The sequence below is a fragment of the Ambystoma mexicanum genome, chromosome 1q (genome assembly GCF_040938575.1).
Source record: "Ambystoma mexicanum isolate Mex_15411 chromosome 1q, UKY_AmexF1_1, whole genome shotgun sequence".
In the NCBI taxonomy this organism is placed as follows: Eukaryota; Metazoa; Chordata; class Amphibia; order Caudata; family Ambystomatidae; genus Ambystoma; species Ambystoma mexicanum.
The window spans coordinates 239,316,766-239,334,275 of NC_090922.1; the positions used below are offsets into that span (position 1 = coordinate 239,316,766).

Consider the following 17,510-nt stretch of genomic DNA (forward strand, 5'->3'; position numbering starts at 1 on the left):
GAAATGAAGAAATTGCCTGAGGAAAACATTTCTATCCCAGAGTCCTCTAGGTCTTCCAGTGCAAAGAGGCCTTGCATGCCCAAAGAATCACTGAGTATGTATGATGTGAAACTTGATATTTTGGATTGGTTGGGTGCTTTTGAATACAATTATGGCATTCAGGGTTACACAGGGGACTCATTTATTTCCTTAGCTTTTGTCTAGGATGCCCCAGGTTGTAACTGATGCTGTAATTGAGGTGGGGGGAACTTGAAAGATTGGAGTATGAAAATGCAAAGCTAGCTTTGATAGGTAGATTTGGGAAAACTCCTTCCCAGTACCTTAAGAGGTTTAGGACCCTCAAAAAGACTGATGGTACCCCTTGGGCTACCTGGATGTGTGAATGGTTATGAAACTTAGATGGATGGGTTAAGGTTTACAGAGTAACTACCTTTGAAGGAATCTGTTTTTGTTGGAATATATTTTTGATGCCTGCTCTCCAGAGCTGAGACAACACTTTGCTGACTCTAAAGAGATTGATCCCAAGACGTTAGCAAAGGCTGCGGACTTGTGGGTTGCCAACAGGGCTACTCAAGGATACTGGGGCCACTCACAAAAAGGATGAGGGGAAGCAGCACAAGAAAGATGACAAAGAGAATTCTAAAACCTCCCATCCAATAGAGGGCCCCAAACATAAGAAGGGTAAACCATATGGGAAACCAGGTCAGTCTAGTGAAACTTCTGGTACTAGACCAGAGGGAGGTCAGCAGAAGGCCCCATTTGTCAAGACATTTGGTAAATGTTATTCTTGTGGGTCAACTGACCATGTGAAAGGGGATACCAGGTGCAAGGGTAAACCTTCAGGGTCCACACTGCCTCCTTAGGGAGAAGTCCATATAGCAAGTGGAAACTCATCTATTGGCTGAAGACCCCATTGGAGTCTCAGCCAGTGTTCTTTAGTGTCCCTGGGTCTGTGGGAACAGCAGAATGTAGTTGTGTATAGCTCTATTCCAGATAACAAAAAAGAATATTACAAGGATGGTGTACTTGTAAATGGTCAGGAAACCCCTGCCATTAGAGACACTGGGGCCATCATTACAGTGGTGGATGAAACCTTTTTCAAACCTGAGTATGTTGCCAAGGCATCCAAAGGCCCCACTAAGCTTGCTGGAGGCCCTAGCCAGATGGTTCCAATACTACCAGCTCTGATCCAGTGCAACAATATGACTGTAAGAATACCTGTCAGTGTACAAAATGAGGTGCCTGGGAGAGTCTGGTTGGGGAACAACTTAAAAAGCTCTTGGAGTTGTATCGAGCACCACCAGGCCTCACAGCAAAAGGAAGCAGGAGCAGACTAGCAAGGCCCGAGAGCAAACATTGAATGACTCCATGTTAAATTACAGAAGTGCCTATAACTCCATAGGAAGAGCCACCTTCTCATTGCAGGAAGAAAAAGACAAAGGAGAAACCCAAAGTCTCAGGAAGTAAGAAAAGTAGCACTCCTGTGCACCAAACCAGGACATCCCTGATAGGACAGTCCAAGGTCACACGTGTGACCCTCCCTCCACCTGCTGAGGCTGAGTGTGAGGTTCAACCAAAGGATGGTGAAACAGCTACTGAGGACTCAGAGTTGGAAGAGGCCCTTCCCCCTGTTGGAGATCTGGATCCTAAAGATCATCCTGAGCTGTAGACTTTGTTTGCAGAAGTGGCCCCTGTAGGGGAGACTTCAGCAGAGGTCAAAGAGAGTGTACTACTCTTGAACAACTTCACCAACAGGCAACTTCCTAGCTGGAAGGGCAAGAGCCAGTGAAGCACAGGCTGTACTGACAGGATGGCCTCCTTCACAGTGAGCCTACTGAGACCACCACAGGGGACTACAGAAGACTTGTAGTGCCTCATGCAGTGAGACCTCAGTTTCTACAGTTAGCCCATGAGATTCCTTTTGTTGGTCACTTAAGTTTTAAGACGACTAAGGAAATGCTTTCTCTTTACTTCTATTGGCCCAAGATGGGGTCTGATGTAGATAAGTACTGTAGGAACTGTCACACTTAACAGAGGTCTAGCAAGAGTGGAGCCTAGAACGTGGCACCCTTGGTGCCTCTCCCAGTGGTGGGAGTCCCTTTTGAGAGGGTAGGGATTGATATTGTTGGTCCCTTAGACCCTCCCACATCTTCAGGCAACCGATGTATATTGGTTGTGATGGACCACACTACCAGGTATCCTGAAGCCATAACTATTAGGACTGTTACTGCTCAGGCAGTGGCTAAGGCCCTCCTTGGTATTTTTTACCACGGTTGGTTTTCCTAAGGAGGTTATCCCAGAAAGGGGGACCAATTTTATGTCCCCCTACATGTAGACCATGTGGAAAAACCGTGGAGTGACCTACAAGTTCTCAACAGCCTACCATCCCCAGACTAATGGATTGGTGGAGAGGTTTAAGAGCATGATAGGTGCTTTAGAAGAACCCCTTAGAAGAAAGTGGGACCTTCTGTTACCATGCTTTCTCTTTGCTAACAGAGAAGTCCCACAAGAAGGGGTTGGCTTCAGCCTCTTTGAGCTCCTCTATGGTCATCCGGTTAGAGGTCCATAGGTCCCAATTAAGGAGGGGTTGGAGAGTGCTCCTTCCCACAGGCCAGTGAGAGTCAGTGACTGTGTGTTATGTCTCCAAAGGAGAATGACACACATGACGACAGAAGCTTCAGATAACTCGAAAGCCGGTCAGGCCCCGGTGAAACATTAGCATGACCAGAAGGCCCCAACATGGTTGAATTTATTCAAGACCAGCTAGTTCTAGTTAGGTTACCTACAAGGCAGAGGGCCTTACAGGACAAATGTATTGGACCCTTCAAGATTGTGGGCAAACTTGGAGGTCAATTATTTGGTGGACTTCGGCAACCCTAAGGAGGCCCCCAGGGTCTTTCACACCAACCGCCTAAAGGCCTAGGTCTCTAGACCAGAACTGGGAGCTTTGCTTCTAGCCTCTGCTCAGAAGGAGGAGGAGAGTGAACCTGTACCTGACCTCCTCAGGGGACAACCTTTAGATAGAAAGATATGAGTTAATCTCTTCTGATCTGACACTGGAACAGCAGGGGGCGGGCAGAATTCTGTTAAATCAGTTTGCACCTCTGTTTTCACTGACCTCTTGGGGGCCAGCATGAAATTCTCACTGGTGACTGTCTACCTGTTAAAAGCAGGGGTTACAGGATGTCGGACCATGTAAGAACCCACATAAAGGAAGAGATCAAGAAGATGCTGGATCTTGGGGTGGTAGAGCCACCTACAAGTCCATGTGCTAGTCCAGTTGTACTAATGCCAAAGGCAGGATCCAAGGAGTTCAGATTTTGTGTGGACTATAGAGCTCTTAATGCAGTCACCACGACAGATGCCCATCCTTTACCTAGGACAGATTAACTGGTGGGTAAACTTGGTTCAGCCAAGTTCCTCAGTACCTTTGACCTAACCTCAGGCTATTGGCAAACAGCTCTGACAGACCATGCCAAGGAAAAAACTGCATTTTCAACCCCTGGAGGCCTCTACCAGTGTAAGGTTATGCTTTTTGGACGTAAGAATGCACCTGCTACATTCCAAAGGATGGTAAATCATGTTCTGAATGGGATGGAGGACTTCTGTATGGCATACATGGATGACATTGCAGTGTTCAGCCCTACTTGGAAAGAACATATTGACCACTAAGGATATGTATTGCAGGCTCTTCAGCAGGCCAATCTGACCATAAAGGCAAGCAAATGTCAAATTGGTCAGAGTAAAGTGGTCTACCTTGGACATGAGGTAGGAGGAAGTGAAATAAGGTAATTGCCTAGCAAAGTACAAGCTGTACAAGACTGGGCCATCCCTACTACTCAAACCCAAGTGAGAGCCTTTTTATGTCTCACGGGTTACAATAGGAGCTTAATTTGAGAACTATGGGACCCTAGCTTCTCCCTTGAATGTGGTGATTTCACCCAAATTCCCCAAGAAGGTCAAGTGGAATGAGGAGTGCACTAAGGCATTTGAAGGACTTAAGAAAGCCCTTTGTCAAGCTCCAGTTTTGAGAGCTCCTGACTACAACCAATCCTTTATTGTACAGACAGATGCTTCCAATACAGGTATAGGTGCAGTTCTGAGTCAGCTGGACAAGAAAGACAGGGAACACCCAATCTGCGTCATCAGTAGAAAACTGAAGGACCCTGAAATAAGGTGGGCAACCATAGACAGTGAATGTGTTGCCATTGTGTGGTCTTTGTAGAAGTGTAGACCATACTTGTATGGATCTACTTTTGTGATTCAAACAGACCACCAACCCTTGAGATGGTTAATGCAGATGAAGGGGGAAAATCCTGAATTGTTAAGATGGTCGATCAGCCTCCAGGGGTTTGATTTTACCATAGAAAACAGGTCAGGGTGTAATCACCAAAATGCTGATGGTCTCTCCAGAAAGTATGACCGACTTGAGTAAGGCGATTCATCCAGGGGTGGATTAAATCCTCCTGTCCCTCCGTCTGGGGGGGAGGAGTGTTAGGGATAATTCTCAGAAATGTGCCAATTCCGCTGTACCTTAGAGACCCACAGCACTTTTGCTGGACTTTAGGACTTTTTTTAATTTTGAACCTGGAGAGAGAGACCTTTTTCCCACTCCCTCAATGAATTTTCTGTGATTTAAACCGTTTCTTTTGGTTTTTTGAGTCTGACAAACTCACTAGTCATCTTTTTGCATTGTATCACACAGTACCTTCAGTGCAGTGACACAGGGAAGTCTTTTAGATTTCCCAAGGTTTAAATACCTTTCTCTTGTACACCTACTGTTTCCAAGAGCAGTAAAGTGAAATTGACTGCTTCCTGGGAGTCTGGAGGATTTTCCTGGAGCTCTTGGACAACTTAAAAGCAATGCACATGATCTGGTGTTCCTCTCCCTGGCTATTCGTTCCAGCAGGGCCTGCAATGGAAATGCAACCAGCTCCGAGAGGATATCCAGGTGGCTTATTTTGGAGTGGATTGGTCCCACCAACTCAAGGGGAGAAGTCGTCCTTGCAGGGCTTCTCCATCGATACGAATTTGGAACTTCAGCACAGCAGCAGGGCTTCACCGGGCAAACCAACGGTCCAGGAATTGCAGCAGGCGTCCTCTTCAAGTTCTTCTCCGGATTCCTTCGTCCAGTGGTCGACTCTGCCTTCAAAGCTAAAAAGCCTCGCCTTTCATGCAGGTTTCTCACATTCATTCCAGCCTAGCTGTCAGTCACCCAGCAGGGTGGATGTCCTTGCCGGACAGCCAGCTGGCCAATCACCTAAAAGTGCATTCCTGTCTCCTATGAGACCATGCATAGGTAGTTTCAGGCACCTCCCTCACTTCCTGCCCCCACTGGACACACTGGAGCCAGAGGCGGGTTTCACTCGTGAAGCCCACCAAAGACCAAACAAACAAAGGAACCAAACCTCGTTTGGCGTGCAGAGTAAATCTCAAGAAGGATCTAAACAACAAGAAATGGCGAAAAAAGAAGACGGGGGCCATTTTGACAAATGCAGCCCGTGTTGAAAACAACACGGTAGTAAAAAGGAACCAATGCCACCAGCCACTGATTGTTTAAAGGGTTACATACAAAATGTTACATGAGATGATGGACAAAGGGGCTACTAAGTGACCCCTCCATAAACCTATTGTAAGAGTGTGTGTGTTGGGTCTAGAAAATTACAAAGTAACGTCAATTTCACTTTACTGCTCTTGGAAACAGTAGTTGTCTAAGAGAAAGGTACTTAAACCATGGGAAATCTAAGACTTCCCTGTGTCACTGCACTGAAGGTGCTTTGTGACAATGCAAAAAGATGCCTATGGAGTTTGTCGGACTCCAAAAACCAAAAGAAACACAGTTTAAAAACACAGAAAATTACAAGAGTGTGGGAAAAAGGTCTCTCTCTCCAGGTTCAAAATTAAAAAGTCCTAGAGTCCGGCAAAAGTGCTGGGGTCTCTGAGGTAGAGAGGAATTAGCACATTTCTGAGAAGTCTTCCTAACAGTTTGGCTTTGGTAAAACTTGTTGCCGAAAGCCCTCCAAAAGCTAGGAACAGTCTTACCCACCAGTAAACGTCTTACCATCCTCCCTCTTCTAACTTTTTGCCAGCTCCTAGAAATCTATGGAACACTTTGTAAATGTTTGGGCACAAGGCCCATACAACTTAGGGTTGGACTTCCTAAGTTAGGTTTGCAATGCCTGTGCGAACCAAATCACTTGCCTTCCCTTCTCAGATATTGGGGGGGGGGGGGGGGGGGGGGGGGGGAGGGGAGTGGAAGTGGGGAGGAGGCGTGAATTATTTATATTGCACCAAGTACAGAGGCTGTATACATGTTTTATAGTGTTCAGTATTGTGTGATACCCCGCCATTAGCCATTTTTCATAGTGTGTGTTCTAGGCCTGAAATAAATATAGTATTGTTTATAACTGTCCAAGTGTAATCCTTGGTGTATCACTGTGTGGACCTCATTGTGGACTCCTGACCTCACTCACTTCTCCCAAGATTTAGACTTGACCCCTCTCCCTCCTAACCCCCATACTACATCGATTGGTTTGGCTAAATGTCCAGCAGTTTCTCCCTGTGGAGGGGTTGGGGGGGAAGGGAGATAGGCATTGCACTAGCCAAGCTTTGTGATTTCTTGAGTCATGGCACGCAACATTTACAGGAAGTCCGAGCTAGACAGAAAGAAGGGTAAAAGAGAGGAAGCATTCAGTCTAAAAAATACTTACAAATCTCTCCAGTTCTAGTAAGGCAGGCCTCTCTGCATAGCGTTCATGTCTCTGGAGAAAGGAGAGGAGAAAAGACATTTGTGAAGAGATAATGTAAGAAAGGAAGATTACTTAAATATTTTTGGTCTGACAGGGACACTGTTTGAAATGTCTGGTTCTACGGTTTTTCAAACATGACGAGATAAAATTAGATCCACTTGCATGGATCCACGTGCACTTACAATTAGCATTTCCTCTCTCAGACAACCAACGTGTTTGCAGTGTGTCTGGCAAAGCAACGCAAAGTTAAGACACCCAAGTAGCAGTGATACAAGTCATTTATAAACACGCCTGTACACAAGTGTTTCTAGGCGCGACAAAACAAGGAGGGTGAAACAGAAGGACAGAACGATTTTACTAGGGCTTGTGTAATTCAGTTCACGCAAGTGCAGGGAAGAGGGAGGCGAGAAGTGCAAGGGGGGCAAGGTGAGAAGTGCAGGTAACTCAATAAGTGCTGACACAGGGTGGCTCATAAGTGCAGAGAGAAGGGACTGTAGGGTTGCAGATACAGAGCCTTGAGTGCTGGGGGGAATCTGAAGGCAGTGTGAGGGCAACTTGACATGCAGGAGACTGTGCCCATGTTCTGTGGGTGGCCAGGTGACCAGTGCGCTGAGCAGTGAGGGAAATCAGCTGGGGAGAGGAAGAGAGAAAGCGTAAGCGAAAAGAAAGGTAACTGGAACCAGAGGTGGTCCTGCTCAAGTTTGAGAGAGGCAGGGAGGCTGTTCCAGAGGGAGGCCCCAGCTGAGGATAGAGATGTGCCCCATTCACTCTGCTTGGAGAAGCGTCTGACCCGCTGAGAGTTGGAGGTGGATGAGCGGAGAGCTCGAGAAGGAAGATAAAGTTTGAGGTAGCGCGTTTGCAGGCCCCAGAAAGCTTTGGGGACGAAGCAAAGGGTCTTGAACTTGATCCCGACAGCCACAGGGAGCCAGTGAAGAGATTTCAGAGCTGGAGAGATACAATCCCTGGGCTTTAGGCCAAGGACAAGTCTCGCAGTCCTGTTCTGGATACGCTGTAAAGGTCGAAGAGTAGATACAGGCAGATTTAGAAAGAGGCTGTTGCAGTAGTCCAGCCTGGAGAGGAGCAGGGCTCTGGAGACAATTAGCTTCTGGGGGAAGTGGGAAAATCAGCTGATGGTGTGACTTCTTAGAGATGGAGATGTGAGGAGAGAAAGAGAGGGTGGAGTCGAAGACACCACCAAGGTTCTTAGTCTCCCAGGAAGGAGCAGGAAGAGGGCCCAGGGTGGGCAGCCAGAGAGCGTAAAGGAGGGGGCAGGTGTCCTGATGAGGAGGATCTCAGTCTAACTGGCATTATGGCAGAGACAATTGGCAGCACACCATTCTTGAATTGCAGCCACAGTCTGGTATGAGGGAAGGAGCAGAGGTGGGTGAGGGGAGCCTGAAAGAGAGCTCGGTGTCATCTGCAAAACACTGAAACGTGGAGCAGAATGTAGCGATGCAGTGGGCAAGGGAGACAGTGGTTGAAAAGCCAGGGAGAAAGGTCAGACCCCTGCGGAACACCACAAGTGTAGAGAGATATCGAAGAGAGGAAGGACCCCAGTTGGACCTGTGAGGGTCGGTCCATGAGAAAGGAGGTCAACCAGGCCAGGGCCTGACCACCGATACCCAGGTTGTCAGAGAGATGATTGAGCAGGATGGCATCCACTGACCGTATCAAAAGCAGTTTTCTGTGCTGGCAGCTCTGAAGCGAGACTGGTGGTCGTGGAGACAACCAACAGATTCAGTATGCAGATTAAGCTGGGAGATGGCCAGCTTTTCCAGGAGTTTGCCCAGGAAAGGAGTGATGGTGGTGGGGCGATAGTTAGCCGGAGAGGAAGGATCGGCAGAAAGCTTCTTTAGAAGGGGGTGCACAAGGATGTGCTTAAGGGGACGGGGAAAGTTCCAGTGGCAAAGGAGTGATTGTAGAAATCGGCCAAGGCTGGAGCAAGGTCGACGATGTGGTCCTTGATGGTTCTGGATGAGCAGGGGAGAACCTGCTTTGACGAGACTTTCATAGATCAGACTTATCTAGAAACATGATCAAGGGTGAACACAGGAAAGGAGGAGGAGGAGAAAAGGCTGAAGGCGGGCAGTGTGACAGAAGTGGAGGAAGAGGTGGTTGAAGAAGAGAGTTTTAGTGGTGAAATGAGAAGCCGGGGCCGTGTAGAGGAACTGGGAGGGAACAGGAGAGGTAAAGACTGCAACAGGATTGGGCCGCTCCTTCCAGATTTTGAAAAGCTTGGGCCAGTTGTTAGATGCCGCAGAGACGCAGTCTTGGGTGTAGGCTCTCTTCTTAGAGAGGACCGAGAGTCTGTACTGCCTTTTGAGGTGACAGGCCCGTTTGTCAGAGGGTCCGCCTGATGCCCTCCACTTCCTCTCAGCCGCCCCAGCCTTGCGTTTAAGGGTGGCAAGGTCGGAATCGTACCAAGAGTTGCATTTGGATGTGGGCTTCAAATGGGTCCTCATGACAGGGGCAAGGACGTCAAGAGAGTTGGAGATAGTGAGGTGAAGGTTAGAGAGGGCTGTGTCAGAGTGCGAGTAAGCCAAAGGTGTAGGAGAGAAAGTAGCGGCAAAAGCCTCAACTGACGCACGCTTCATGGGCCGGATGGCTGAGAAGGTAGGTGGCAGTCCTGGGGTCAGCTTGATCTGAGGGGTGGAGAGAGAGAAAGGTTGGAGGAAAGGAGAGAGAGAAAGAGAGAGAGAGAGAGCGGGGGTTAAAGGAGAGAGAAAGAGAGAGAGAGAGCGGGGGTTAAAGGAGAGAGAAAGAGAGAGAGAGCAGGGGTTAAAGGAGAGAGAGAGAGAGAGAGAGAGCGAGAGAGAGAGCGGGGGTTAAAGGAGAGAGAGAGAGAGAGAGCAGGGGTTAAAGGAGAGAGAGAGAGAGAGCGGGGGTTAAAGGAGAGAGAGAGAGCGGGGGTTAAAGGAGAGAGAGAGAGCGGGGGTTAAAGGAGAGAGAGAGAGAGAGAGAGGGTTAAAGGAGAGAGAGAGAGAGAGCGAGCGAGGAGGGTTGGGGGAAAGGAGAGCGAGCGGGGGAAAGGAGAGCGAAGGGGGGAAAGGAGAGCGAAGGGGGAGGGAAGAGAGAGGGGGAGGGAAGAGAGGGGGAGGGAAGAGAGAGGGGAGGAGAGAGGGGAGAGGAGAGAGAGGGGAGAGGAGAGAGAGGGAGAGGAGAGAGGGGAGAGGGGAGAGGGGAGAGAAGAGAGGGGAGGGAAGAGAGGGGAGGGAAGAGAGAGGGGAGGGAAGAGAGAGGGGAGGGAAGAGAGAGGGGAGGGAAGAGAGAGGGGAGGGAAGAGAGAGGGGAGGGAAGAGAGAGGGGAGGGAAGAGAGAGAGGGGGAAGAGAGAGAGGGGGAAGAGAGAGAGGGGGAAGAGAGAGAGGGGGAAGAGAGAGAGGGGGAAGAGAGAGAGGGGGAAGAGAGAGAGGGGGAAGAGAGAGAGGGGGAAGAGAGAGAGGGGGAAGAGGGGGGAGGAGAAAGAGGGGAGAGGAGAAAGAGGGGGGAGGAGAAAGAGGGGGGAGGAGAAAGAGGGGGGAGGAGAAAGAGGGGGGGAGGAGAAAGAGGGGGGGAGGAGAAAGAGGGGGGAGGAGAAAGGGGGGGAGGAGAAAGGGGGGGGAGGAGAAAGGGGGGGAGGAGAAAGAGGGGGGAGGAGAAAGAGGGGGGAGGAGAAAGAGGGGGAGGAGAGAGAGGGGGAGGAGAGAGAGGGGGGAGGAGAGAGAGGGGGGAGAAGAGAGAGGGGGAGGAGAGAGAGGGGGAGGAGAGAGAGGGGGGAGGAGAGAGAGGGGGGAGGAGAGAGAGGGGGAGGAGAGAGAGGGGGAGGAGAGAGAGGGGGGGAGAGAGAGAGAGGAGGAGAGAGGAGGAGAGAGAGAGAGAGCAGGAGAGAGAGAGAGGGTGGTAGAGAGAGGGGGGAGGAGAGAGAGGAGAGGGGAGAGAGGACACACAAAGAGGGATAGAAAGAGCCCTGATGAGGGGCTAGTAGCATCCAGGTGGATGTTCAGGTCTTAGAGGAGGCAAGGTTGTGAGGTAGAGGCAAGGAGGGAGGCGAGAGGAGAGGTCTGCCTACTCAGAGGAAGAGGAACGACTTGGCCAGGCAGCCTGTGGATAGTGGCCACAGTGAGAGAGGCCAGGAGAGAGAACCTTCAGACCAGGCATTCAAAGAGTAGGCGGCTTGCGTAGGAATGACAGAGGCAGGGATCCACTCTGGGAAAATCTAGGATACACCCCCCACTGGTGGGGGAGAAAGGAGGCGGCAGAGGAGCCATAGAGGGATCACTAGGGATAGCAGGAAAAGAAAGGAAGTTCATAAAGTGCGGGAAGCTATTATCAAAAAGGATGAGATCGGCCTGAGGGCCCTCGACCAAGACGCTACCATTTAAGTAGACATTTGGAAGGAGGCCAGGAGGGCCTCCCATCGGGTGCCACCATTAATGGGGGAGAGAAAGGAGAGAGAGGAGAGGAAGAAAAGAGAGAGAGGCGAGAGAGAGGCGAGAGAGAGGCGAGAGAGAAAAGAGAGAGGCGAGAGAGAGAGGAAAGAGGAAAGAGAGAGGAGAGAGAGAGGAGAGAGAGGAGAGAGAGGGGAGAGAGGGGAGAGAGAGAGGAGAGAGAGAGGAGAGAAGAGAGAGAGAAGAGAGAGAGAAGAGAGAGAGAGGAGAGAGAGGGGAGAGAGAGGGGAGAGAGAGGGGAGAGAGAGGGGAGAGAGAGGGGAGAGAGAGGGGAGAGGGGAGAGAGGGGAGAGAGAGGGGAGAGAGGGGAGAGAGAGAGGGGAGAGAGGGGAGAGAGAGAGGGGAGAGAGGGGAGAGAGAGGGAGAGAGGGGAGAGAGGGGAGAGAGGGGAGAGAGGGGAGAGAGAGGGAGAGGGGAGAGAGAGGGGAGAGAGAGGGGAAAGAGAGGGGAAAGAGAGGGGAAAGAGAGGGGAAAGAGAGGGGAAAGAGAGGGGAAAGAGAGGGGAAAGAGAGGGGAAAGAGAGGGGAAAGAGAGGGGAAAGAGAGAGGAGAAAGCACGAGGAGAGAGAGCGCGAGGAGAGAGAGCGCGAGGAGAGAGAGCGCGAGGAGAGAGAGCGCGAGGAGAGAGAGCGCGAGGAGAGAGAGCGCGAGGAGAGAGAGCGCGAGGAGAGAGAGCCTGGGTTGGAGACCAGGATGTCCTTTTTCTGCTTCTTCCTGCCAGACTTACTGTGAGGGATAGGATAGTCAAAAGAATTGCAGTTAGAGAAGATAGGTGAGAGCGCACCATAGAGGGTGCAGGGAGGAAAAAGGGGTGAGGGGTTGGGGGGAGGGGAGCCCAAGTAGGGGCATGGGGGAGGGTAGCACTGGGGGCAGACCGCAGGGAGGCACGGGCGGTGGGAGGGACATAACAGGGAGGGGAGCACAACACAGAACAAGAAAACCGGCCCCACGAAGTCAAATGCAATATAGAACCATCAACAAAGCACAAAACACAACAAGGAACCTAGAAGTAAAGAATGTAGGCAATGCAGTGTAATTACAAAAACAGTAGAGAACAACACAATGTCAATACAGTAGAGAAGAAACAGCAGCAGTGGCAAAGTACAATGCAGAAACCCAACCCACCAAGGCACAATATACAAATGAAGAACCTAGAAGTAAAGGAATGCAAAGGTATAGTAGTGAAACAAAAACAGTGCCTGTGATCATTCAATGACATTTGCCAAGCAACGTGATGAAGGATCAACAAATCTCACTTGAGTTATACAGTTACTACAACAGGATAGGTGAGGATGCAAATATTTAAAAGTGTTAGGAACGATTAACTGAAAGACCATTAAGGATCCTTATGCAGAGGCATTCAAACTGTGGGGTGTGCACCCCTGGGTGGCACGGTTGCATTCCAAGGAGGACGAGGGGCGGGCATGACCCCAGCCTGTCACTTAAAAAAATAAATTACTTTTTTTTTAAAGGTAGGTAAGAAAAAGCAGAGGCAGCTGATCCAGTAACCCCCCTCCACCCATTATGGAGGAGCCGAGGAGCCAGCCCAGTGAAACACTGAGCACTCCCCTCAGTTGCTTTTTCCAGCTGAGGGAGCGCTCCTGGACCGTCCAAGGCAAACTGCTTCCCTTTGACAGTTCAGTTCCCTAGCTGCACATGCTCAATGAGCCATGCAAGGCTGGGGGGGTTTTGCTTCGGCAGCCTTGCATAGCTCATTAGAAATGCTGGCTGGGGACCTGCATGTCTATATGCGAAGGGAAACTCCTGCGTCTCCTCGCACATAGACAAGAGCAGGCTGAGGCAAGGCATTTCAGCACCCACATTCAGGCCCCTGCATGCATGTGCAGGGACCAGGAACATCTTGCTTCCAGATTCATGTTCATGATGCTGGAGCGAGCGTTGGGGAGGAAACATCAGGACTGGGGCAGAAATGTTATGTTCATTTATTTTTTTTTAAACGGGTGTATGGATGCGTGTATACTTGTGTTACGAGTGAGCGTATGATGATGTGTGCTTGAGTGAATGATAGAGTGCTTGCTGCGTGAATATGTCTGTATTTGTGTTGGTCCGTGGAGCTGATTTTGGCTAGTGGGGGAAACGGGGGGGGGGGGTTTGTACAACAAAGGCATTTTAAAACTGCCTTTGGTGCACAATCCCCTACCCACCTGCCAAAATCAGCTCTGCTTCCGCGAGCTGTGGGGGACAGGGTTGGCATTTTTTTACTGCACATCTATCAGATGTCCAAAAAAAATACCATGCTTTCCCCCCTGGGCCACTCAGCGCCTCACATACGCACCTAATTACGTTGATTGTGGAGTGTGTTTGGCGCTGTGGGGGGGACATCACTGGCCCTGGAACTGTGCTGGGAGCCGGGTGGGGGAGCCTAGAGACTGTTGTGGGGTTAGCCATGTGATAGTGGTGGGAGCAGGGTGGAGAGTGCCCAGGGACATTTGTGGGAGTAGGGTGGGGAGAGCCCAGGGTCTGGGGTGGGAGCAGGGTGGGGGAAGAGCCCAGGGACAGCACTACTAGTGATACCCTCAGTCTCTGGGATCCCTTACTAGGATAAGGGATCCCAGAGACTGAGGGTACCATGTGGGGTAGCCCAAGGACTATACTGGGAGTAGGGTGCAGTGACGGCACGCAATAGTTCATAGCCATTTGGACTTACTGTAGAAGTATTAGAAGTATTTGGTCTGTGCGGACTCAGGTCTTTGGAAACACCTAGCCCTGCAGATTGATAATCACTTTCCTGGTGTACTTTGCAAAGGGCTGGCATCTGGAGATTGGGCCAGGTCTATGAAGGCCAATGTATGCTTGATTTAGACTTCTTGCGTTTCAAATATAAGCTGAAAACTTCCTTTATCATGCTTTGAGGAAACTTTTTGAGGTGTTATTTTCACCCCCAAATGCTGGTGTGAATGGTTCGCCCATGGTTTTAAAATTGTTTAAATGTATGTCGCTTTCTGTCTCTCTGCTCTATAAACTTCTTACACCTTCTGGATTTAACCTGGCATCTCAACATGATAGGATTAAATGCGATTCTGACTTTGGTTATGTGATGTCTCATTGGAAGCTTATTTGGTAGGTCCAAGCTAATTTAAAACCGAAATAGACTCAAGATACATAGAGGATTACTGAAATGTATTGGTCCCTGTGCAAAATGTGGTCCTGAGAGTTACGCCAAGATCATCTCTGTTGGAACTGCAAGAGTGAGGTAGCTATAATGTTACACGTGCTTTGGTTGTGCAAGAAAGTTTGCATTTTCTGGAATGAGGCTTACAGTAAATCGATCTTGTGTTGAGCCTTCCCCTACCTTGTACACCACTGATGTATGTGTTTGGTCTGTTTCTTCCTGCTAATATAGGTCTGTCTGCTTGTGAACTCTTTTGGGTATACAGGGCACATTTGATGGGGAGAAAGAACATTTTACAGCTTTAGAAGAGTGATATTCGACCAAGTGTTGATATTGGTTGCATAGTTGGTCACTCCTTTCAAGCAGGGAGTGTGTCTCTTTCCACGCAAAGCATCAGCTGGATAGATATGACATCAGGAGTATTTATAACGAATTACATGGCTGACCCACCCCCCATGACCCCCCTTTATTTTTCTTTCCCTCGTTCTTCTCTTTTTAAAGTCTTCATATGACTGCTGTATGTCCTTGAACTTGTTCTTGTTAAAAAAACAAAGAAATGTTCAGAAAAAAAAAAGACTTCATAAACCCACTTTTCCTCAGAATGAGCTTTGACCTTTGGGCACTAGGCCCCATACATCATAAGCATTGGACTTATAAAGTTAAAGTATAATGCTTTTGAATTGATTTCAGTCTATTGCATCACTACCTACCTTGTTTTTGTTGTCCAATTTATTGAATGCACTGCTAAGAAACAAAAGGTTACTGTAATTGAGTGTTGTGTGATATTAGTACCTGCTTATTTTATTTCCTAGTGTGTGTTTTTGGCCCTATACTAACTATGGTATTTTTGGTATTTTTGCACTTCCCTTTCTAAATTGAATTGTGTGGACCCCGTGACTCCCACTCTCACACTCCTGAGAATAGCCATGACCACTCTCCACGCTTACCTGGATTGGGTTTGGCCAATCTTTCAGAGTCCACCTGTTCACTATAACTAGGGTGGCCCTCCTAAAATCTATCCCCCATGCCAGATTCTAGAAATCCATCTCAACTATATTTGATGGTCAACAGTTGATAGGGTTGACATTTTATTTTGATACACCATACTACAAATCATTTCCATTCATTTAAATAGCAGTGTCTAGTGTTGGGGTTTACAGGCTTCCTTCAGAGTTTCCATATATGTGAAAGGCAAATGAATGTGAAAAAACCGACTTCAGAAGCCAAGCTGCTAGGTTGGTTGAGGGTGCAGGATTAAGCCCCTGATTCTGTGATCTATTTTAAGGACACGTTAGTTTCAGTGGTGGGCAAATGGAAATTTTAAGGAGGTGGGAAAACCTGGAGCCATTAGAATGAACTTCCTGGTACAACTTGTGGATGTAGTTTAGTAGTGGGGACAGAAAAAAAGTGTAAGCAAATATCGCTGACCAACTGATCCATAGTGCGCTCCCATTGGATGACTTCTGTGGGAACCTTGAGGCATTTTACTTTTTCTTTTGTGGCAAAAAGATCTGTCTGGTTGTCCCCAATGTGTAAAAATGTCAATTGGAATGCCCGCATATCAGTCGCGCTCGATTTCTGAGGGCCGATATGTGATTCTGCTTAGCGTGGAGATTGGAGATTTACTCCTCTTTGGAGGTTACAGTTGCAGATATTCAGTGCTAGTGTGGGCAGTCTGAGTGAATCCCAACCAGTTTGTTGATGTAAAACATGGTTGTTGGGGAGAACTCTCAGAAATGTGCTAATTCCTCTCTACCTTAGAGACCCCCAGCTCTTCTGCTGAACTTTGGGACTTAATTATTTGTGTTTTTTTCGGTTGTTCAGTCTGACGAACTCCATAGGCATCATCTTTTACATTGTGTCACACAGCACCTTCAGTGCAGCGGCACAGGGAAGTCTTTCAGATTTCCCAAAGGTTTGAATACCTTTTCTTGGATAAACTACTGATTCCAAGAGCAGTAAAGTGAAATTGACTTTACTTACATTTGTAACTTTCTAGACCCAGCACACACTATCTTACAATAGGGTGCTGGAGGGGTTACTTAGTACCCCCCTTTTGTCTAGTTTCTCATGTAACATTTTTATGTTACCAGTTTCACAATTAATGGCTGGTGGCAGTGGCTTACTTTTTAACTACTGTGGTGTGCTTTTACCGCGTGCTGCGTTTGCAGCTGCAGTAAGGTACCCAAGGGTGCCATTTTTGTCAAAATGGCCCGGTCTTTTTTCGTCATTTCTTGTTAAGGTCCTTCTTGAGATTTACTCTGCGCGCCAAAACTCTTCGCTCGTTTTGTCTTTGGCGGGCTTCACAAGTGAAACCCGCCTCTGGCTCCAGGGTGTCTGGCAAGGGCTGGAAGTGAGGGAGGTGCCCGAAACCCCCTGTGCTTAGTCTCCTAGGATACAGGAATGCACTCTTAGGTGATTGGCCTGCTGGCTGTGGGACAGCCACCCTGCTGTGTGACTGACCGCTAGGCTGGAATGAATGGGAGAAACCTGCATAAAAGGCGAGGCTTTTTGGCTTGGAAGGCAGAGTCGACCACTGGACAAAGGAATCCGAAGAATAACTTGGTGAAGCCCTGCTGCTGTGCTGAAGCTCTGAATTCGCCTCGACTGGAGTAGCCATGGAAGGACCACTTCTCCCCTAGAGTTGGTGGGACCAATTAACTCCAAAGTAAGCCGCCTGCAAACTTTCCCTGAAGATTACAGAAAGAGTGGTTGTCGGGGCATTTTAGCAAAACCATTCATCTGAGACAGTACAAGACTCCACTCTAAGTATAAGGCTGTACCACCTGAGTATATGGTAGTGTAGACAGAGCAGCCAGGCTCATCTTAGGAGGGAGAGAGGGCTGTAGGAAGGCACAGATAACTTGCAGTATAACTAGGGTTCAACAGAAACGCGGACAACCAGAAGTAGTATAAAAAAATGAAGGTTTATAATAAATACAATTAGTTAAGTCTTGGGTTAAGTACTTTGTCATACAGTCAAACACATTATAAAAATACAACACAATGCTTTAAAGTACACAGTCCAAAGCATAGCCTATGTTCAGAAAACGGACAGTATTTCTAGGGAAATCAGACCTTATCAAACACATTTAGTATAGGACACACCTATTCATGGGGCGAAACCCATAAATTACTTTCTGATTACAGTAAGTCAAGGGTAGTAGAACCTGTCAGTCATGGAGTGACACTCAGTTAAGGAA

The 17,510-nt window shown here is 48.5% G+C and overlaps 1 protein-coding gene across 1 annotated transcript in view; it reads right to left on the minus strand.

Moving 5' to 3' along the window:
* PPP1R12C (protein phosphatase 1 regulatory subunit 12C) overlaps positions 1-17,510 on the minus strand; it is a 1,339,157-nt gene that overhangs the window by 72,074 nt on the left and 1,249,573 nt on the right. The window contains exon 20 of the mRNA XM_069638043.1: positions 6,711-6,761. Coding sequence (XP_069494144.1) covers positions 6,711-6,761 — 51 coding nt within the window. The remainder of the gene's footprint in view (positions 1-6,710; positions 6,762-17,510) is intronic.